This window comes from Lissotriton vulgaris, chromosome 5 (genome assembly GCF_964263255.1).
Source record: "Lissotriton vulgaris chromosome 5, aLisVul1.2, whole genome shotgun sequence".
Taxonomy (NCBI): Eukaryota; Metazoa; Chordata; class Amphibia; order Caudata; family Salamandridae; genus Lissotriton; species Lissotriton vulgaris.
Window position 1 is genome coordinate 1,334,982,608 of NC_141693.1, and position 24,271 is coordinate 1,335,006,878.

The following is a 24,271-nucleotide window of genomic DNA, read 5'->3' on the forward strand; positions in this document are numbered from 1 at the left end:
GTTCAAACGGGGGCCGGGTGGCACTGGAGGCCCGTGGCAGCGATCTTTATAATTCATGTGGGGACACGGACACTACTGTAGTGATTGACAGTAGTGCCCGCGAGTGTCCAAATCGATTATAAAGGTCGGCCACGGGCCACCAGTGCCGCGCGGCCGCTGCCCCCAAAGCAGTGCCGCCTGGGGCAGTCCGCCCCCTCGCCCTCCCCTAGCTACGCCACTGCCTGTCTATGGTGACCACAGTTGCGCTTAGAAATATCCTTGTTCGTCCACTCTAGTTTCTGTATGTCCAAAATGCTGCGCTGGACTGATGAGCCTTCAGACCACGGAGGGGAGTGTGTCTCTTTCGGCTTTAGGCTCCACACCATGGCAAGAGAGCACCGACTGATGAATATCAACCTGACTAAAGGAAATACATTATAATATCAGAGCTGGAAATGCAGTTCATCGATAAAAAGCTCCAATTATGTCAATCATATCCGACTACGCTGTGCTAGGCAGGCATGATGATTTGTAAAACATTGCTATTATGAAGAACAGAGGGCTTTAAACAGCCTAGATAGCAGGATCTCCAATATAGGTCCAGAATGGCCAAATTCAGACCAGATTTTCATGATCATCTCACAAAATAAATGTACATGCAAGTAATCTCACTGTGCCTCGTTTGCATAGTCAGTGGTTATCCTGTAAGTCTGTTAATGGATCCTGACCGGTCTTCATGGACATTCCTGCCACAACTGCATTGGAACCATTATCCTTCTGCAAGTTCCTTAGATGGTTGGATGGTAGTTTCCTTATAAAAATGTTGCTGAATGGCCCCTGCTTGGATTGGAAAATGTTTGGCTTCTTTCACACCTTTTTGGTAATCTCTTGATTTCTGAACAGAGATCTGGCACTCCTCCAGTTATTCCCAAGTTAGATACATGTTAAGCAGACCTTTCAGAGTCAGACAGCCAGTGCATTTTAGGCTCTGTGACTTGGCCATTATTTCAGCTTGTGAGTTCCAGCCTGACAATAAAGCTTGCTATTTCTCAAGCCAAACGATCTCTGACTGCTTCTGTTTAAAATTTCTTGAGGAACCGCCAACAGCAAACTGTAATGCCTTGAGAGGACGGGTTGAGATGTCCCCCACAAAACTAATCACCTTGAAAAAGAGATGTGTAGGGGTATCTGTGAGGCAGCTGTGTCTATCTACATGATATATGGGAGGGAAGAGAGTCATTGTATGTGAACGGTGTGTGTGTGTCAATACAGTGTGACTTTGCAGAGTGCAGCAGGAGTATCTCTGCTGGGAGTCTACCTCTCTGTCTATATTCAGGGGTTGGGGTTTTGTCTACTAGAGAACTGTGTGTGTTTGTGCAGGCAGGTGTCTGTGCATGGAGTGTGTATATGGAGGGTGTGTGCGCAGTGTGAATCTGTCTTTGCAACTGTCAGGTAGTGAATGACTTGGGCGAAGAAAAATAAATGTATGGAATCATAGTTGTTTCCCATGACAAATCCACGCGTGCTTCAGTTAACACACTGCCCCGAATGATCATGTGTATTTATTATTTATTTATTTATAAAGTTTTATATAGCGCGAACTTGATCCCGAAGGATATCAGAGCGCTTTACAATTTGATTCAATTAAATAACTTCCCACCCGATTCCCCTATAAACCCACATCCCACTATGTCTCGGGGTGCCCCACTATGCATCAAAGAGCCCCACACACCGAGGATCCTTCACGCGGTAACGTTTGAAATGGACAGCATGTGCCCCTGCCTCAAATTCACTACTGCAAACTGAAGCTTTTTGACCCTCACCAGTACTAGTTTCATTAAACAATGTCCTGGGCACACATTAAGAGTCAAGTACACAAGTGTCAGTCCACTCCAATCGTATTGCAGGCAAAATAATCACAAAAGGTCGACACTAGTGGATACTTTTTTTCTGTTTATATTTAGCGAACTTTCTTCAGACAGTAACATCATAGGAGAAACAAGCAGACACGTGTTTCATCACCTGGGTATTCACACGTGACTCTTCAGGGCTGAACAACAAAAAAAGCGCAGATTCGCTGGACCGGTGATAATTCCAACTCGGTATGTACGGGTACAAAATGAAAATGAGTAATTGCGCGATGTGCCAATTATAAAAGGCAGGAGTGGGCAGGACGTGTAGATCTCTTGCCGTGGAGACCGGACCAAGTTCGGGCGGGCGGGTACGTCCGTCCTATGACAAACCGATGTTTGACATGCTTTGAAAGTGAGCCTGGAGTCCGTCTCTCTTTTGGAAATACGGAAAGAGTACTAGTTTCATATTTGGTCCTGTTCAAAGACGCATTGCCATGCCAAATATTTCCATGGCCCAAGTAACTGATCTTTAGGCAGGCATGTATACCCCTGTAATACACTGCTGGGACCCACTGTGCATCATTTTGGCCAATGTATTAATTGCAGCACTTGAATTTGTCTTGGCAGAGTATTTTTGAACATGGGAAAGCATGAAACACTAGCACTGCATGATGATCATTTGGTAACTAAGGCTGGCATTAGTACTTTGAAATACCTTGGTGGAGCTCCTGGTGTGATGGTTAAGCAGTGACTGTGACAGGAGGATATGCTGAGACTCGAATAAGGGGCAACATCTTGATGTCAGCATGCATCCTCCACTATTTAAGCAATAATGTAGGCTTCGGCCGACAGACAAAACATCGCCAACTGGCCGGAATTTCTGAAATGTTTGTATTCCCTGCAAAATGGATGTAAATGCCAAGGGGATGCAACTTGCTTTGTTGACAATGATGTCCAAATAGCAGTACCAGAAGTGAGTTATTCAAGAGCATTTGCTGCTGTCTTTCGGTACGTTATGGGCAGTGGTTAATTTGTAAAACAATAAGTGCAAGGCCCTCTTCATGAGGACAAACCAGCTTGCAACATTCATTGCCCCTGCGAGCACTGCCAATTACTCTACCAACACAACTACTAACCATAACACTCCTACAAGTGTACAATTCAATACAAGAGTAGCGAACTTTCACATCATCTGGGAGGAGGATGTAAGGTGGTATGTGGAGCTCATGCAGCTGAAACAGGTCCAGGGCCGGACTGGGAACCAGAACCGGCCCTGGCAAAGTGCTCGGCCGGCCCCCCTCCGGGAGGAGAGGGGAGGGGGGAGAGGTGCGACCGCGCTCTGTGACAGGGCCGGTTTTCGGCCGTTTTTGTTACAGGGCCGTTTTTGCAGCATAACGGCCCTGTAACAAAAACGGCCCCAGGGGCCCAAAACCGGCCCCCAACCATGCGGCCCACAGGGGAATTGCCCGGTGCTCTCAACGGCCAGTCCGGGCCTGAACAGGTCCTTACTGAGATGTGTCCACATACATTTGCCGGGCCAAGTCACGAGCCTTGGACACAACCAATGCTTAATTTGAACGGATGGTTGTCGGTGGTGCCCACCTGCACTCGTTTTAGGGGACCAGCACTTATTTTATTTCATCAGATATTTACACAGAGCAAGAGACAGAAAACCATATAAAACGGAAAGAAGGAGGAAGAGAAAGACATAAAAAGTCACAAATGGACCTTGCCAGAATCTTCAGGGTCGAGATAAAGAGGCAGGAATTGTCTGATAGTGTATTAAATAGGCCTGAGGTGGATTCAAGACTGTGCTGCCTTAGTATTTGGAGCACCGGCCGCAGGCTTCTGAACAGCACATTGGGCACCGGCAATCATTCTTTTACAAATTAAGAGGGGTATGTTTGTGTGTGTGAGAGTGAGTGAGTGTGATAATTCATTAAAAATGTTCATATGTGTAATTATTTACGCATGTGCATTTGGTATGTTTACTTCCTTACAATGTGCTCTGCATGGTTGTGAGCAATGTAAAGTTATTTGCCAATATTTGGGGTATATTGAGCTTTGTGCTGTAATGTTATTCCATGCCTTAATTGAATTGAAGTTGATTCCCTTACAGTACCCATGAGAGGCAGTGTAAGTGGTGGGCAACTTACTTGAAAGCTTGGCTGGAGTATATGTGAGCTTATTTGGGCTGTAGTACAAATAAGGAGATATGAGTAAGTTTTGTAAATTGCATATGACTTATCTTTTATTGCTATATTTTTGTATGTGTATGGTTTTCCCATATCAACTCCCACTTTGTAGTGGATATTTCCCATTTTCCAGCCACTACACTTGCCACTTCAAAATTTATATCTAAGACTCTCACTGAATGGCCCATTAAATTCTGGTATGTGTGGTAACTTCTGCTAGCGAATAATATAGAAATCATATTTTTTGCGGCTAACACTGCTTTCCAGCAGTTTTCTCCAAATAAATCTTGGCAGGTTAAGCAGCTGAAATTTACCAGGGAAAAAGGTGGATTCAACCTAGCCTGGCTGATGATGGGTGATACCCCGAAACTAGTCCTTGGATGCTTGTTTCTGGTCCAAGGAGGACCTGGCTTGGCAGTTCGGCTGGGCTGTTCCCATGAACAGCAGCGCCAAGACTGATTTCCATATGGCTGGGTCTAAACTGGGTTGGCATGGTGAGCAAAAGAACGATGGATTTAACCCAGATTTCTTGACAGGGGGGGAATGTTTGATGTGTTCCACATTCTGTCCATCATTTGTGTCTTTTGCTTTCTCATCCTAAGTGTGCCGGGTATGCCCAGATGTGGATCCTGTGCTCATTGTGCCACTGGATTTCAATCAAGCCTGGCTGATGAGGGGTGATACCCTGACACCGGTCCCAAGATGCTTGTTTCTGGTCCCGGGAGGAGCAGGGTCGAAAGTACCAAAAGAATGATGGCTTTCACCTAGATCTGTTGACTGGAGTGAATGTTTGCTTTGTTCCATATTCCGTCCCTCATTTGTATATCTTTTATATTTCCATAAAACAGTAGTCCAAATCCTTATTTTGGCTTGTGTGAACTGCTGTAACTCACTTTATATTGGTCTTCCTTCCTACTTTGTATCTAGGCTGCAGAGCATGCAAAACACTTCTCTTTGCCCGGTACTTGACCTCCTCAGCACATGCACCTGATATACTACCATCTTTGCTCTTTCCTCTGGAGTTCCTTTCTCAAGTGCAGCAAGTTCAAAGCATTGAACAAGAAGTCTCGGGAAACATGACAGCTTTTTAGGCAAGATCTTTTGATTTTACTAAAATTATGTTTGACACACTTATGTTGGCTTTCCGGCAGTCCTCTTCATCCATTGATTGACCGGTCATTGGGGTATGCATATTTTTCTTCTCCTCACTACAACATGCAGCAGGGGCAGTGGCTCAGCCCACTTCAGACAGTGGCTAACTTCACTGTGTGAGAGGGTGTTCTGCCCTTTCAGAAAGAGCACATCAAAATATAAAGTAGTTTCTCTAAATGCCAGTGACGAATATGTATGACAATTTATTTTTTATTTAGACTAAAACAATATTTTTACTTTTAGCCTAAGTTATTTTTAGACTGGTGAGGGTTTACAACTTTCCTAACAATAACGTTTTGCACATTTCGTGACAAAAAGCTGGCGGACAATGCCAGGTCTATTGGTTTTTCCAAATGTGTGTTTATCGTGCATTCCACACCCAAGCTTCGTCGCTCCAGTTCTGCCAGAATTTTAATGTTAACTGTGTTCCGCAGGTCTAGACTGGGCGGGCGGGTTTTTTCGGTCAATACGTTTCCTTCCATTTCCGTGGCATTACTTGCCACATGACTTACCTCAAACGTCTGAAAACTCCTCTTTTTTGCAGAATAACTGCCTTGTCGTACTTCAGCGGCTTGTTTGTCACCCTCTCCGTGTTTAGCTGTTGCGCTTCTTAGCCGCGTCTCCTAAATATACAGAAGGCGTGTGATCCTCTACCAGGCACCCCTGAGCCTGAAGGGGAGGGGCCGGAGCCCTAGTGAAACGTGAGCTCGGCCCTGACGGCAGGCCCAAGGGAGGGGCCGAGGGCTGGATCCCAACACGCACATACCTGGCCCAGGTAGGCTCCGTCCAGCAGCACTTCCTCCTGTCTGACTGAAAAAACCTGCAACCTCAACCAAAACAAAGGAGACGTCGCGTGGGAACCTTCTGTCCGGGGAACCCACCGGGGCTCCTGGAGCAAGGTGCCGGGATGAGCTTCACCAGGCGGAGGGCTTTCTACCGGGAGGAGGTGAACAAGACCGTCTGGGAGTTGCCCAAGCGCTATGCCTCTCTGTGCTCGGTGGGCAGCGGAGCCTACGGCTCTGTCTGGTGAGTTCTTGCTGTCTTGGGTTATATAACGCTGGTACGAGCAGGGGAGAGGAGCTGGAAAACGCTGTGGGCATTTCATTTTGGAAGGAAGGAAGATATGGAGCTTACCAGAACACACGGGCCAAGTGATTGATCTCAGGGCACATGGAGTTTTGAAAGTCATTTTGTAAATGTACTTTTATTGAGCTGGCGCGCGCACCAATGGCTGCCAGTGGTGAACCCTGCCGTCCCTGCAGTCAGTGCGTGAGTGGAGTTCTGCCTCTGTCGTGTCCAGACAGGTCAGGGGAAGCTAGGCAGGTGACGCACCAACACTTCCTGTTTCCAATTCGCACATCTTCCTGTTGATGCAGGTAGCTCCGAGCTCACATATCACAACACAGGGGAGAAACCGAGTTTGGGGTGGCCCTTATCTTTAAAAAAAACATACCGCCGTTCCTGGTAGAACCAGGAAATGATCCATAAATAACATCCAGTGCGATTCTTTACTATTCCTTTTTAACCTGGCAATGCAACCTCTACCGTAACTCTCAATTATTAATCATTTAGATAGCTCTGAAATGCTTTTTACGTGTTTCCAGCTTGTACGCGTCGTCATTATCGTATATGTCAAAGGGGAAGAAACCCCAATTTTGATGATCTTCACTTGTTTACTTTTCTTGTCCTGAAAATATCAGCCAGGCCGATAACTACTAGTCACGTGGAAATCCTTATGTTTGCACCAGTTCACGTGCCTTCTCATTGATAAGAGTCCACACCCTGCTCCCTTAAAGTGGCAGGGTGCACCCATGGCGCATCATGCGACGCGGGGCTGCTTCAAACACTTTGAGCTTTTTAACTCCTGGAGCTCGCCCAGCTGTCATGTGCAGACTCTCACAGGTGGTAAGAAGAGCCAAACAACAAGCCTCCCAATTCAGAGTATATTTCCTGGCTGGCAACCGGTGTTGCTCATATATATGTTGACCCACCCCCCTCCCGTCAGGCAGCTATAAAATATCATTCCCTTCTAGATTTATCTCTGCTCAGATCCAGCAGGCATAGGTGTTCACCGTTTACAAATAAGTATCGAATATCCGGCTTCAATTTACTTCAGCCTAATTCAGAGTAGTTTTCAAAGACTTTTTGCCATACCCCTTGCCAAATAAGTAGCTGAACCCACCATCCACTTGGGCATGAGGAAAAGTAACACAGCATAACGTGTATTTGTAAAGTGCCAGTTCACCCTTAAGGGTATCGTAGCCATGATGTACGATTGCTTTTAATTTGCACCACTCGTTAAGGTTGATAGAGCGTTCAATAATTTGAGGTTGGTATTGCTGCCCTGGCCCATGAGACAGGAGGCCACTCATCAGTGAAGAGAGATAACTCATAGTAGTTTGTTTAATCGAGCCAGGATCACTACTAACCCAACCTATGAGGTGCCCCACAATTGTCTAGCTTGATTGTGCAGGGCCTCGACTCCCTCTAGTGAGCAAGTGTCGGTGAACTTTTATAACTGACTGCCTGTGTTCTATGGCGTGCAGACAAGCAATATGTGCAGTGGCCAGGGTTGACAGGTCCTTGTTGGATGACCCCACTAGCATTGCTTAAGATTCAGTTCTAGTCACTCAATAAAGGCAACATAAGGAAGCAAAAAACAGCAATCCAAGATCCGTCCTGAAAGGGGACGAGGATACGCTGCCTGCATCTAAACCCACCCTATTCACTGACCTATAGAGAACATTATCATGGGGGCCCAGCAGTCTTCATCCTAATAATGAATATCCCAAGATAGACAAACCAATTTCCCTGTGGGTTGTAATATAAAATGCCCCCTCCCCAAAATTCAGTATGCAATCGGCTGACAATCATCAGCTACCCCCAACAAGACCTTGGGTTTGTTATTGTGCCAGAGAATTTTCCAGCTCCTCAAATTGTAATAATCCTCCCTAGTAATTGTGCCACCTTCCTTGACCATACATTTCCCCATCAGATAGTTGGCAGAAGTGGCAGAGCAATATTTTCCATTAATTCCATAAAATGTTGTCCTACACTTTGGTGCGGCAATCACGTCCGCAGCGTATTCACAAGCCCCAAAGTATTTCTGTACATATCGTAACACTTTGCCATGAAAACCACGAGGTATTGCGAAGGTGCCACAATATTGTATGACTGATGGTATTCTGCTGAACGTACAAGATGCTTCCATGTCTGTCATTTTCATGAATACTAAGGCCATTTCCATGCCAACGTGCATTGTGTGCATGACAATAGCCTCTTGTGTGCGATTGTCTTGAATACAAAGGATGTGTGTATGCAGGGCTTTAGGTGGGCCGGGTGACAGTGTATGTCAAAATTATTACCACATTAATTCTATGCCACACAATTTTGTCATGAATTCCACAGAACGCCGACGCCGTACAGCCCCTAGATGCACATTATTCCAAAACGTGTGCAATAGACGGCGGTGCATACACTGGATATTCGGATGCGAGTTGTGCCATAAATCTACGGAACACTGACATGCCACTGAATGTTCTGATCAGTGTTTGGGATGCTGCTGAACCACACATTATCACATATGCACAGCATGTTTTCTGTGTAACACATTGTCAAAGAATCCCAAAATGTTGCCTAAACATAGACTTGTTATGAGGCCAATAACCTACATTAAAATTGCATACCAGACATTTATTTACAGTAATATGTAGGATTTTGTCATCTGATGCAATTTTTTTAAATCCATGCCGATAGGTTTCCACACTTCAGGACTGGTGTGGGAATTCAGGCATTTTCTAGTAGGCTACAAACTGGGGAGCTGATTTTAGGGCTGACTGCCATTTTCCAGCCCCCAAAGCACACATGCCCCCTCTGTGGCTGAAAGTCCCTGTTGCTTTTCTCTGTGACAGATTGCTCTTTATTTTCTCATTCTGGCAGCCCTGTTGGTCACAGTCGAGTCCTAGACTCATGAGGAGTAAAGACTCGCTCCTAGCTGGTGCTTCTTTTAAAACAGCTGGACCTGGTGTCATGACAAGGCCTTGACACTACTAATAATGGGCCTTGACACTACTAATAATGGGCCTTGACACTACTAATAATTGGCCTTGACAATAGTAATATAATATAATAGGCCTTGACACTACTAATATTGGGCCATGCCACTACTTATAATGGGCCTTGACACTACTAATAATGGGCCTTGCCACTACTAGTAATGGTAATTAAAGAAAAGGGGTAATCCTGTGTCCCTCAGAACCTGGGTAGTTAATGGTTAAATAAATAAATTGTTCTGTTGGGTAAGACACAACTTTTTCATACTGCTTATTAATGCAAACAAGACTTGGTGCTCTCTGTTACATACAATCCTTTGAGAAATTAATGCTCAAATAATGACAAGTCGGCAGATCAGGAAATCGTTTCATGCAGTTTTATAGCAGAATTCATTTGTATTTTATCTGAATTGCTTTTTTCAGTAAAAACATTTAGTACACAATAAGACCGTCAAAAATTATAATGATAAGTGCAGTTTGAGTGACTTTGGTGGGTAGTGCTCAATTGGTGAAAGAATTAATACAATAAAGAAAAGATTTCCAATATACAAATATATACAAGTGTTTGTTCTAAAAAGCCAGATGCTGATTTGCAGCCATGGATTCCTAGTGTTCCTAAGCACTGAACTTTTGCAGCAGATAGAAGGGATGTTGCACCTCCGTCTCCGTGTCTAATCTTGAGATACGAATGGCAATTGTGCCACGCAGACTCAGGCTGAGATTCACCGGTCTTAACTATAAACTGCCAACTTCACTCACACACCTGTCTTGAGAAAGACCCGCCTCGACCACCAACTGGGGCACAACAGGGTCGAAACGTCGACGCATGTCCTAAATCCAGACGCACCAGGATCCCAATAAGAACACTAGGAATCCATGGCTGCAAATCAGCATCTGGCTTTTTAAAACAAACACTTGTATATATTTGTATATAGGAAATCTTTTCTTTATTGTATTAATTCTTTCACCAATTGAGCACTACCCACCAAAGTCACTCAAACTGCACTTATCATTAGAATTTTTGACAGTCTTATTGTGTACTAAATGTTTTTACTGAATGAAGCAATTCGGATAAAATAAAAATGAATTCTGCTATAAAACTGCATGAAACGATTTCCTGATCTGCCGACTTGTCATTATTTGAGCATTAATTTCTCAAAGGATTGTATGTATCAGAGAGCACCAAGTCTTGTTTGCATTAATAAGCAGTATGAAAAACATGTGTTTTACCCAACAGAACCATTTCTTTATTTAACCACTACTAGTAATGGGCCTTGCCAATACTAATAATGGGCCTTGCCACTAGTAATAATGGGCCTTGCCACTAGTAATAATGGGCCTTGCCACTAGTAATAATGGGCTTTGCCACTAGTAATAATGGGCTTGCCACTAGTAATAATGGGCCTTGCCACTAGTAATAATGGGCTTTGCCACTAGTAATAATGGGCCTTGCCACTAGTAATAATGGGCCTAGTAATAATGGGCTTGCCACTAGTAATAATGGGCCTTGCCACTAGTAATAATGGGCTTTGCCACTAGTAATAATGGGCCTTGACACTACTAATACTGGGCCTTGACACTACTAATAATGGGCCTTGACACTACTAATACTGGGCCTTGACAATACTAATAATGGGCCATGCCACTACTAATAATAATAGGCCTTGATACTACTAATAATGGGCCATACCACTACTTATAATGGACCATGACACTACTAATAATGGACCTTGATACTACTAATAATGGGCCATGCCACTACTAATACTGGGCCATGCCACTACTAATAATGGGCCTTGCCAATACTAATAATGGGCCATGCCACTACTAATAATGGGCCATTCCACTACTAATAATGGGCCATGCCACTGCTAATATTGGTCCTTGATACTATCAATAATGGGCCATGCCACTACTAATAATGAGCCATGCCACTACTAATAATGGGCCATGCCACTACTAATAATGGGCCATGCCACTACTAATAATGGGCCATGCCACTACTAATAATGGGCCATTCCACTACTAATAATGGGCCATGACACTGCTAATAATGGTCCTTGATACTACTAATAATGGGCCATGCCACTACTAATAATGGGCCATTCCACTACTAATAATTGTTATTGTTATTGTTACTTTAGTTTGTATAGCGCCAACTCACCCACAGGTCTCAAGACGCTTTAGACTAGGGAAACACAACAATTCTAACAACCAGAGGGAATACAAATGACATATAATTAAATGGGGCCAAGGGCTTCCCTAAACAAAAGTGTTTTCAGCTGCTTTCTAAAGTGTAGAAGGTTGGGCCATTCCACTACTAATAATGGGCCATGCCGCTACTAATAATTGGCCATGCCACTACTAATAATGGGCCATGCCACTACTAATAATGGGCCATGCCACTACTAATAATGGTCCATTCCACTACTAATTATGGTCCATGACACTGCTAATAATGGTCCTTGATACTACTTATAATGGGCCATGCCACTACCAATAATGGGCCATTCCACTACTGATAATGGGCCATTCCACTACTAATAATGGGCCATGCCACTTCTAATAATGGGCCTTGACAATAAACACAGAAAGTCTCCAATAGGAACCATTGAGGGTTGTTACAATTACAACAAAAATAGTTGTATTAGTGGAAGTATTTTACCACTCAAAAATAATATCAACAATATTTATAATGCAGAAATTAAACCCCTGTAAAGCATGTGCAAAAATATTCATTTGCATTTTATTTTAATCAACTCTTTATTCTCTGTTCACAGATACAATGCATATGAATCGACATGGGGTTAAAAGCTATCTTATATACATGGATACTAACAAAACAACACTGTCCTCAGACTTGCATAACAGAGTACACCACGAGTAGAAATCTGTGACCTTCCTGCTCTCTGGATTATATATGCTACTCTAATAAAGCTTTCTTTTTTTTTTTTTTGATTTCTAATCTTTTATTGTATAAAAAAATATATATTTACATGGAGCATGGAATATAAAACAGTTGAACGCATGTTGGCTTTTCCGTCTCTAAACACTGGGTGTAATGGAGACCTTACCCTGGACAATTTAACATTTTTGATGACTATCTTTCCCATCACTATTCTAAAAAACATGAACTTAAATATGCGAGTGTCTTTTCAGTTTCATTTGAAAAACGCATATTCCAGGAAAATGACGTACAATCCCTAGTCACGAAATATACCGTTAATGTTGACCGTTTGTATACAATCATACCTGTTTCTATTCACAAAAGGCGCAGACAACTGTCAAACGTTTTGCTTTGCTTATATCATACAATAATCCACAGGAGTCATGGAAAGCAAACATGCAATGTGTGCGTCAATGCCTCTCGCTTTACATTAATCAAAAGTGAATCCTGTTCCGCCAAGTGCACGCTGTAGCTGTCAGAAAGTAAGCATAATAACGGACACTCCCTAATTAAATATAACCAATGTTCAGTATTTAAGAATAAGATTGAAATTCCCCAAAATTAATGTAACTGACAAAGACCAATCGTCCTCCTACTTCAAACAAGGTACTGAATAATATGTGTTGGGAGCCCGGGTGAAAAATGGGGAAATGGAAAAGACACCAGCCATGGTCGTAGCCACGGAGGTGGGGTGAGGGCTGGGCTAGCCGTAACAAACTTGCCCCCCCCCCCCCCCCCGCCCCCCCCCCCCCCCCCCCCCCACCGCTTCCCAACGACCCAGGCATCTGGTGCAATATAGAAGTGCGGGAGTTCAGAAGGCGAATGAGCAATAAAGATGCATTTTAGTTTTTGTTTTGGTTTTAATTTGTTACATTTGCTGCGTGTTGCAAGACAATTTAAATACATTTCAGGCTGTCGTGTGGCAAGTGGATGCTTCTCCTTTTGTGGAGACGTTGTATACTTTCCTACCTTTGACTGCAAAGTGAAAGGATTTTGTAAAGTGAACTATGACTATCTCGCTGTGGTACAGGCAGGGCCACTGTAATTATACAGCTGTATGCACAAAATTATGTGGCAAAAAAACACAAATTATTCCATTTGATGGGGCACATTTTTTGATAGTATCACTTCTTTATTTTGACATTTTTGCACATTAGCACTGTCTGGGGAAAGATTTCACGTTATTAGCACCAATTGCACATCCAAATGCTGTTCGCTGTAAGTAATTGAAAGGGGACCAGTCCACTTTTGCGAAGGAACCTCCACTGCACTGCAGCACATGTGCAGCATTTTTAGTAACATTTGACCTGTATGAGCTAGAAACAAAATATGTTTTTGTTAAAATAATCAGATTATGCAGCAAATGATGTATTTATTGGCAAATGTGGTGAATTCATAATCGTGCATTAAACACTGCAGCTTCAGAATCTCATAATTCCGCTGCCGCAGAATCACATCATTCAAGTGGCCTTGTATACAGCTAATGCGAAAAGAAATACTGTAGGATGTCAATTTGTTTATAATCCACATACAATGTTAATACCTGTAAATGAACAGTTAAAATATTCAACATATACCAGCAGTCACAAAAGCACTAATGAAGCACATTTTGTTTTATAATTCTGAAGTGCAATGGAAACAAAGATTTGAATAGGACCAAAACAATTTTTCGTGATGTACAAGTGAGAAATATTGTGTACTGTATTGCGCATTTGTATAGCACTTCCTACCCTTATATGTGACACTGAAATGCTTACCTATATGGGTAGCAAGCTACGCCAGATAGGGTGGCATGTAGTTAGAAGGGTGTTGTATTTGTTTTGTGATCCAATATGGGTAGTGATTCCATGTCGTACGCAATGACCACCAAAGTGCGGCGATCATGTCCGGAGACCTGGTGCGTAGTAGTGTGGTGGATAATCAATTATGAGAAAGACAGGCGCGCAATTTATGTTTTTTTCAGTATACTGGAAGCTTTGAACAACTCTGTGGGTACCATTATGGTATTTCTTATGATTATAGCCGGCTTAGCTGATTACTTTACTTGGGTGTCCAATCAGAAATTTTGGGGCAGATTTACTTACATTTCACGTAAAGCAACAAAATAACTTGCTGCCCTCTGCTGCATGAAAGGCAGATAGCTGAAATTTGCCATGTTTACAAAGGTATAGCACAGTTCTACTGTCTCCTAGCATTGGTGTACTGTGTGCTGTCTATCACCAATGCAGGCACCCTTGCACAAAAACTACCCATAGATGCACATTCCTCTTTCTACGTGTGCTGCACAGACCAGCACTCCTAGAATGGGGAAGTAACAAGAAGAAATAAAGAAATGTCTTTTGTTACGGCTCACTGGGGAAGGCGTAGCATTTTGACGCATTCTCAAGTTTAATAGCTTTAGTAAATCTGGGAATGCACCAAATTCCATAAGTGGATGGATCAGAACTCCCATGCTCCACTCATGAATATACTTCCCAATGCAAGGTAACTCGAGGTAGCAAAATGTGCTGCCTTGTGTTATTTTGTATTTACTAGACTACATAAAGCCAAGCAAAGTGGCTTTGTATTGCTTAGTAAATCCCAAAAATGATTTTGCGTCGGGATGCACCACAAAAGTGTCACAAGCCCAATGCAAAATGTTAGTAAATCTGCCTCCTAGTTTATAGTTCTGGCCCACAGCTGACTTTGTTGGAAGGAGAGAGAAGTGGAGAGAGATGCTGGGATTTGTATTATTACTATCATCTCATATCCGAAAGCCATTGTGAAATGTAAAGAAGTGGCCATAGTGTAGAGGTATTTGAGACCTGTAGTCATGGACTAGATTAAAGTCCTTTAATTGAACCGCAGTTTGTGACAGATATCTTCAGTTATTCAATGTCTGTTCATTTAGTGTGGCCGGTTTATTGGCTGCACAGTACTAGTTATGGACAACCCTTGTAGCAGATATGTTTTATGTGAATGTAAGAGGTGTAAGTTCCATTTGGCTGCCAGCTGCTGAGTGTTCTAGTATTAGTTTGAGCCAGAAATGCTATGTATGAACTTACATAACTATATCATAGCCTAGCTAAGCATAGGTCATCTCTCCTTAAATCACCTGCCTACCAAAATAAATCTGCTGGTTGGGTTGTTTGCAATCTGTGGATCGTAAGCTGAAGATTGAGTTTCAGGGTGCAACTGTCTTTCCAGGTTCTGTGCAGAAATGTGTGGTGATGTAGTTGTCTTAAAAATGGCCATGTTTTTCACTGTTTTCTGTAAGTTAAAGATTCTTCGATGCTTCGAATGTTGGCTGGAAAGGTGTTCCAGAGCTTGGCGGCTTGTAACGAGAAAGCAGTGCCTCCTATGGATTGCTCATGTTAAGGTGATATGAGTGGTGCGAGCATGGTGTGCAGTGTCCTGATCTATGTGTATTACTTTAGCTTGTAAGTACAGCGATCCTTTTCTCCGAGGCTCTGTGAACAATGCAAAGACTCTTGAATATTGCCCTTCTTGCTTTAGATAGCCAATGGAGTGTGTCAAGACTGCAGTCTTATGTTCTCTTGGGTGACGGTAGAGAAGACATTTTGCAGGGGTATTTTGGATGAGAAGTTTTTTGCTTATCATGAATGTGGGTATGCCAAGGTATAGGCTGTTGGCATGGTCAAACATGGAGATTACGCGTGTGAGGATGGCTTGCAGTTTCTGTTTGTATCCAAGGTAAGGGTGGATGCAAGGTAGTGTTTTCATTGTGTACAAGGCACTCAGTTTTGCCCTTTTAAACAATCAAATATCGGTCAGAATCCATAATTACTTCTAGGTTTCGGACTTCTCTTGATATCACTTGAGGAGCCACATGTTCCTTTGGCTATATGGCGGTAGGCTGCTATTTTTGTCACTGTCCTCATGTAATAAGGTCTGCCTTCACAATATTTAGCTTTAGATGGGTATTTATCATCCATGTGTTTATGACTCGAAGGGAGTCCTCATGTTTTAGATTGTAGAGGCATTTCAGACCATCCATTTTAGAAATCATTTGGGTGTCATCCACATAGTTGTAATAGGTGAAGTTGAGTGAGTTAACCAGGTTGGGCAAGGAGGTTGGGTAGACGTTGAATTGTAGAGAGGATATGAGGGACTTCTGTGGGACACCACATTGTTGTATGTGAGGAGCTGATAGGAAACCCAAACCTCCCAGCCATTCAGAAGCAATATTCAGTCAGAAAACTCAAGATTCTAATATGGAATGGTGCTTTGATTAGCCTATCGTGCTGGGGCAGATTTATCACATGTCGAGTATAACTTCTATTTGACTCACATTGCTCCACTCTTCACTGGCCTGTTGTGAAACATAGCCTGATGAGATTGGATATCTGCTCAACAGATTGTTATTTTGTTTGCAGGAGCCACATAGTTTGTTAGGGTATTTGAAACCCCTATGCAGCAGGCACATTAACCTAACAAGTAGTCTTGGGAATCTGAAATGGCCCGATATAGCCTGCCATGTCACCAAGGTACCTTTCAAAAATTATTTAATATCTAGATAACCCTGCCAAATTCAAAACACTAAGGATTCATCTCTTGAACCAAATAATGTGGAAAACGTAATCTGGGCATTTGAGGCTGAAAGCATTTGTATTATAATTGCCCTATCTAGACATCTCTGCAGAACATCAACTAACATTTTCTGATTTTTGTATAATGTAATTTATAACTTGTTTAGTTTGAATCTGTTTTTTGAACTTTATTGACTCCTGTGAAATTCTACTTTTATCCTCATCTAATATGTAGTCATACCAGATAAATTGCTGCTATGAAGTTCAATGTTATTAATGTATAAATGATAAATATTTGGTGAACATTTGGGGTAGTGTTTTTTATTGGGAGGAGTGTGGGAATACTGGGTGGTAGGAATTTTATGAATCATCACAGATTTCAGAATTTTCTTTCACAGAAATGTGAGGAAAAGAAAATAGCCAAAGTTTGACGTTTGCAGGCCATTTTGGGTAAGAAAAAGTATCAGAATTCATGCAAACTTCGCCACCCCAGACTTTCCCTGGTACCTTGTTTTGAAACATGTTTGAGCTTGGAAGGTTTCTGTCGGTGCTGACCAAGTCCTGGCCTAAATACCACAGCTACCCACATCGCCAGAATTGTTCAATTTCCAAGGCAACATCTTAATCTTAATCAGGGCTGGAGCCAAATGGCCAAGGAGAGGATACAGGACTTCCAGAATGGAGCTCGGGAGCAGATCTGTTGAGTATGATGGTTGTACAGGTTACAGCTGGAACGGATGCAAATACCATGGAGGTGCTGCCAATATGGAGAGCAGCAGCATGCTTCAGGATTCGGAGCATACAAAGATAAGGGAGCAGTAAAACCCAGCAGGCACAAAAGGTTCAGAGGACAAGCAGGGACGAGGAACCAAGAAGGGTAAAAATAGCAAACCATGATGGGTCACAAATTCCAACTAATAAATTGAAGGAAGCAAAAATAGGCCACAACTGGGAGATGTTGCCAGACACTGAACCTTTATACACAGACGTATAAGGCCCTACACTTCCTGCCCACAACAGGGAAAAGAGAACTAGTCTAGCTTCATGATCCCTTCCTCCACACTATCTAATCCTGAACTCTTTGGAACTTAAAGGAGTGTCTAAAATCTGAATCCCTGGGTAAAGATATTGTGCTAGGCTAATATTTTCTTATAGTCCTAACAGCAATAGGTAATCTCGTTGAGTAATGTATCAACACTGCAGAGCATTGTTACATAGACAAGCATCTCTGCATCAGACTATTGACCGTGCACATTTATATCGCTACTGGAAGTAGTGGACCTGTGCAGAGACCATATTAGAAACCACTTCCACATTTCAGCTCATAATTCTAAAGTGCAATCAAATGAGAAACATTTTACCTATTGTTAATGCAGCCTCCATTTTAGCAAGACCAAGACACTGAAACATCCAGAGCTCCATGCAGCTTTAACTGTCTCTTCAAAATTCAACTTGAACATAAAAAGTTGCATTGTAAATGATACTATGGTAATTTAAGAGGGGCTAATAAGACCATAACTAAAACATAGTTTCAGTAAAGGAGTAGAAAAACAAGGGGGGGGGTTGGGAAGCTGAATATGGGCAACCCCCAGCCTCCCTTAAATATTGTAATAAGTACACGAGAGGGAAAGCCTCACAACTGATAAACTCTTAACATTTCAAGAGCTTATATTAACTGGTCTCAAGATATACCAAAGGGAAAATGAATCTGCACCCGGGTTGTTCGGTGCGACCCTTGCATCACATGGATATATTAGTAGGATCCTCACCCACTAGTACCACCAGTGGCATGCTTCATCATCTGATCCTCACGTACTGTGAAAACCAGCATTAGGAGTTGGTAGCCACCACAATCTGAAGAAAGCCTGCTAGTCCTGAGTGTCACTTGCAACAGGCTGAAACATATCAACCTTACTGAGCTATAGATGTTAGGGGTCATTGCACCCATTTAACATCACACTGTTTTGATCCCAGCTAAAAGACCTTATTATTAATATGCCCAAATTAGGATCCTTGCTCTTGGTTTGAAAAACGTATCTTTGTTGTGCCTCTTTCTGTCAGTCACTGACTTTGGTATAGTATCAGTTGCACAATCAAAATGGGGCTCAATGTAAATCTCACTTATGTTGGAGATTACAAATTGTGACTTTCAAGAAGGTTTTGAAAGGGTGCCTCACTTTCGAGTCACCTCGATGAAGGACGCAGGATGGGTTCCATCCTGATTGGTGATTGGGATAACCGGCTCTGGCTTGCAGTTAATGGGCATAAAACATCTCCCTTCACTTGGATCTTTTGGTGCCATTTGGCAGGGCACAATTTCCGAGGTTGCTGGGTGATTTAGTTCCTTAATTTCAAACGGTAATAAAACAACAGCTGTATTGGTGCCTTATGGTGTATTGCACTCTTGTCTTGATACTATCTTTGGTGCTATTGTTAACCACTAGAAAAATGGGCAGTGGTGTATACATTTGGTAAAGGAAAAAAGTTTGCCAGTATCACTCTACCCTATTGCCAAAGGCCAGGTAGAAGGTGGATTAATGTTATGTTGACCACAGCACATCGCTGGGGTGTCAACTCCGCTGGCAGAATCCATTTACATGAGGGAAATGTCCCATGTAAACGTTTGCACAATAGACCGAAGCAAGACCAACACCGCACAAGATAAGATCATCCTTTGCTTGGTCATAATCTTGGTAGTGTCAGTGGGAAGCACTGGTGTGCCTGCATGAGAAGTGGCTGGATGTGTGAGGACTCTGGTGGATGTATTCCCCCTCCCACCCATTAGGTGTGGAGAACCACAGGGCCTTACTTAGACTAAACAATTCAATTCTGGAGGGACATTCATTTCCTGGTGGAAGTACAGACCTAATAACCATTGGTATTGCCTACCCAGAGAAGGATGCATTCACATAATTACGGTTAGCCTTAGCATACCGTCCTGGTGTCAACAGTTGACACCTGAACAATGACAACTATTACCCGGACACAGGCCAATGGTAGGCTGATTCAATGATAATGAGGAATCTGGACAGTGAATTATGCTTTGCTCACAATGTCACTATACTGTGATATATTGGCAAGCGTGATTCAAATTCTTCCTTACAGCCATGTCATAACAAGCCAGATTTGGAGAGTTTGCCTCCCTCTTGCCTGCGGGAGGCCCAGTATTCCGTATTTGTGCTGCATTTTGCTGGGCCTCAGGACTATGCCTAACAGACATTGTCTGATAGTTTTTGCGCGTTCCGTATGCATTCCCTTCAGCTGCTTAGTTGCCTGTATACTGTACGGCTGCCGTTGACTGCATGACCATGACATATGTGGGAACTGGGCTCCCCATTCACCACAGCACGGGGATTCTGAATTTCTAACCGGGCTAATTTTTTGTAGCCTGATTGATGTCAAATAGTTTCAGTGGAGGTAGTTGAAGTATGTCAGTTTAAAGCGCATATTGCTCGCCACCTCCTGTACTTGTGCACAGGCTGTTGTCCTTTCTTTGCCAGGAAACGGGTCGGTAAGTTGTCATCCCAAGCCCGCCAAGCTCGTAGTGGAGTCAGTGATCTGTCACCTTTTTAGGGTTGTGTATAGTCGCACCACTAGTCTCAAACATATTGTCCCATCTGAAGGAGTCGAATGCTTTTCAAAGTGTAGAGACACAAGGGTGCAATCCTCCTGGCTTTGTTCCACCAAGGCCATGACATAGGTGAGACGCTGTGTATTCATAAGCGTGTTACCGCCCGGTATGATTCAGCAGTGGTCCTCCTGCACCAGTGTTCCTCTTCTGGGCCATCATTTTTGGTTTACTAATCTTTTGGCAGGTATTTCATTGTCTGTGTTGAGCATGGAGAGTGGGCGGTACGCTCCTGTGTCTCTGGGGTTCTTGCATGGGTTTGGGCACCATAAAGATGACGGCTTCATAGTGTCTGGCAAGCGATTTATTTCCTTCACAAGCTTTCCAGTAATTAATCCACCAGGAGGTGAGAATACGCTTGGTAATATTCAGAAAGTAAGCCATCCCCACCAGGGGTCTTACCCATGGGCAGCGAACAAATCCCCACCATTATGTCACCGCAAGTGATCCTTAATTCCAGGACACCAGCATCTGCTTGGGAGAGCCACGGTAATTGGAGGGGCCGTAGACATGCTCGGATCTGCTCTAGGTCCCAGGGGCACAGTTTCGGATCTAGAGCAGTCAAATAGTCTGCCAGTGTGTCATTTATGGCAGATTGTGCCTCAGTCCTGTCAGGCCTAGTAAGGTTTATGATCTGTGAGGTGGGGGTTCCCATTTCAGCAGCCATGCCAGCAGCCTTCCTGATATGCCCCCCTCTTGCTGTAGTTTCTGTCTATAATCTCTTGGGGTGTACTTAACCAGTGTGTCCCACGTATCTGCTATGTCCCCCCGAAGGAACCAGAGTGTCTTCTGGCCGTACTTTTCTTGTCCCCTCCCGTGTCTGCAGGTCCGCCTGTCGTGTCTGTGTAGGTGGGAGATGTTGCCTGATACCACATGTGGTGGGCATACACTCACCCTGGAGTTGTTCCAGTATTCTTAATTGAAAGGGCACATCATATATGACGTCATCAGCAGGTCAGTATCCATAATAATAAGCCATCAAATCATACACTGTGGGGGAGAAGAAGAGAAGGAAGGGACTAAGAGGAAAAACCTAGGCGTGTGATTGAGCTCCGAATCGATGCTTAATTTGTGCTTGTGCTTTCCGGTGCTTAGCACTGCCACTTAATTCTCAACACTGGCAATAAACCGACCACAACATGGTAGTGCTCCTGTCTAATTTTGAAATGAGCACAAACACTATGTTTAATAATCCAATATGCATTGAAAGTTAATAATGCCTGCTGCACATGCTGTTGTTATAGCTCTGGGTGGCCTGGGATAGTCTGAATTCTCACACTTGTAGAAGTGCGATGGTTAGTGGTTGTGTTAGTACTCTCACTGGCAACGCTGGCTGGGGCAAAAGGTGGTGTAAGCCTCAGTAGCCCCCTGAGAAAGATCCTTGCACTTACATTTTTAACAAATGAAGCACTGCTTACAATCCAGAAAACTAGAATTCAAGTGTTACTCCAGACAGATGGGAATGCACAGCCTGCTGTGCAGTTTTTAGGCTTCGCCTGGCGTCCGCTGCGCAGCAGCGTTCGCGCTGGCGAAATCTTATGTTACAACAGTATGTGGCTTTGTCCCGCCTCTCTCTTCCATTGGCTAGCTCCATAAATGGAGGCTAGCCATTGGAAGAGAGATCTGTCCGTCATTGTCCGAGGCGATTCGTGGGCGTTCCATACATTTTTTCCCTCTCCGCCCCCTTGCGATCGTTATTGCGGCGGTGGGCGGATGGTTTTTTTTTCCCGCCAAGGTTTGTTTTTGGCATTCCCCTGAAGATGGCGCCCGAAGAACAAGCTGGCCAAGGGCTCCCGGCTCTCGCGGGCCCTGGCCTTCCTGGAGGATGAGGAGAAGTCGGTGAAGCTCCGCATCTCCACAGCGGAGCTGCCCCCCTGGGTAAGTCGGTGCCTCCTCCGCCCAGCCCGCCCCTATTCCAAACACAATCATCTTTGTTAATTAAAGGACTTCCTGATAATGGATGCCAACTAATCATCCAATGGATCACATAAACACTGGCCTCCTTTTGAGTCTAGTCGGCACTCTCGAAAAAGCATAGTTTCTGCTTAATTTACTGACACTTCCTGAGTTTGTCGTGACAAAACCGGTGCGCCTGGTGAATGTGTAAATAAGTAAATCATTCATGTATGGCGTCACTGGCACTCTCTTGCAATGTCTCAACAAGAGTTGCTGCCTCATGTAAACGGTACTCTTTTACCAACCTTGGAAGGATGAATGGCGAAGTGGTTTTCGTCAAGACTGAAATCTGGAGGCAACATTCACGTTTCTACAAATAGCGTGTGTGGCATATTATGCTAAATACATAACATACCAAACAGTAGTTTATTGCAGGCTTGATTGTACCTTTAAATAACAATTAAATGATATGTTATGTTACAAAAACAATAACATACCGATATATATCTAGCAATAGCTTTTAAAGGTTTTAATGTAATATATTTAGGCACAGTGAAAGGATGGGACAAGACAGGTGTTTCTACTCCAACTTGAAGAATTTGGTTAAAAGGCAAATTTAAAGAGAGCTCCTGTCGAGATGATGATTAACTATTGGAAGGTAACAGAGCTGCTAAATTTGTGAGACTCTTGTACCAGGCGTGGACACCACCCACACTCAGCATTCCCATTAACAGGATCCAGAAGCAATGGTTTTATACAAGTGTCAAATATCCAACCGTCGTACAGGCCACTTCTAGCAAGATCGTCATCGAGCGAACCTTCCTCTGTGGGGTCTGCTTGAGCTGCGGAAAAAGCAAGATGTGTTGGATATGCTGGGTTCAGTTCACAGGGCGGAAAATCAAGCTGACATCAAGGAAGAACAGTAGAGTACAAATGCCTATTGTAAACTTTCGTTATATTTCTTTAGAGGTCCCTAGCGGAGAGGTCTGGTACAGTTCGGAAAGGGGGTGGCGGGCCCGCAAGCTGTGTCTGTGATTAAGTACTCCTCCCCCACACCTGACTTTATTAAAAGCTAGAATAGTGGATTTCTATCCCGCAGCCGGGTCTCTCCAGAGGTGTGTGATTTGGGAGGCCCAGAGGAGTTGGACCCCCCACAAACGGGGTTCCAGATTGAACAGACCAGCCCTGCATTCCTTCTCCTCCAAAGCGGGGAATTAAAACACGAGACACCCACGTGCTGCACGGAAATGAAAAGGTCAGCCCCCGCCGCGTTCTCATTTCAACCCACCCACCCCGTCTTTAATAAATCCTGTAGCTTCTGCAGGGTGAAACGGTCTGGTGCGCAAAATCTGATCTGTCGGGTGGTTACCAATGGGTGAAACGTGATGTACATATATATCCTTGAGAAGCTTACATACCACCAGTGCTTAGTTTGTAAAATATGAAGTGCAGGTGCTCAAATGTTTGTTGGCGACCACACCTACTTTTCTCCAGCTCCACCCATTTTCGCCACTGGCTCCGCCCACTTTATTAGCTCCCCACATCCTCAACTGGCACTGCTAAAAGTCAGATGTAATATGAGGTACAAACACCTGTAAGTAACAATTCAGGGAAAGGGTGGAAACACTAACAGGACTAATGCACCGACGAGAGTAGTGATGCAGAGGCAAATACATGTATTAAGTAGAAGGGCGGGGGGCTGCTGTAGTAAATACATAATATTACTCTAAGAGACATGGGTGAAGTACAACAAACGGGAAATAAGGACATGCTAAAAAACTGTGGACCAACAGCACCATTGAAACGTACCAGAACATTAAGCATACTGTCTCAAGAGTGCAGTAACCATTACTTCCCCGTCCCAAGTTTCACAGCAGACCTGTCCCTCCCCCACCCAGACAAATGAGTAGCTTACTAATGCGTTAATGGAATGCAGATAGCCAGGAATGAGGTGCATCGGCAGAGCTATCATTTGGACTTAAGACAGGAATATCCAGGGCAAGACACCAGGAAGACACTGTTAAGGCGACTAGGCAGAGC

The 24,271-nt window shown here is 43.6% G+C and overlaps 1 protein-coding gene across 1 annotated transcript in view; it reads left to right on the forward strand.

Moving 5' to 3' along the window:
• Positions 1-5,897: 5,897 nt before the first annotated feature.
• Positions 5,898-24,271, forward strand: part of MAPK13 (mitogen-activated protein kinase 13) — a 121,425-nt gene continuing 103,051 nt past the window's right edge. The window contains exon 1 of the mRNA XM_086923267.1: positions 5,898-6,205. Within this exon, the coding sequence (XP_086779393.1) occupies positions 6,087-6,205 (119 nt within the window). The 5' untranslated portion in view covers positions 5,898-6,086. The remainder of the gene's footprint in view (positions 6,206-24,271) is intronic.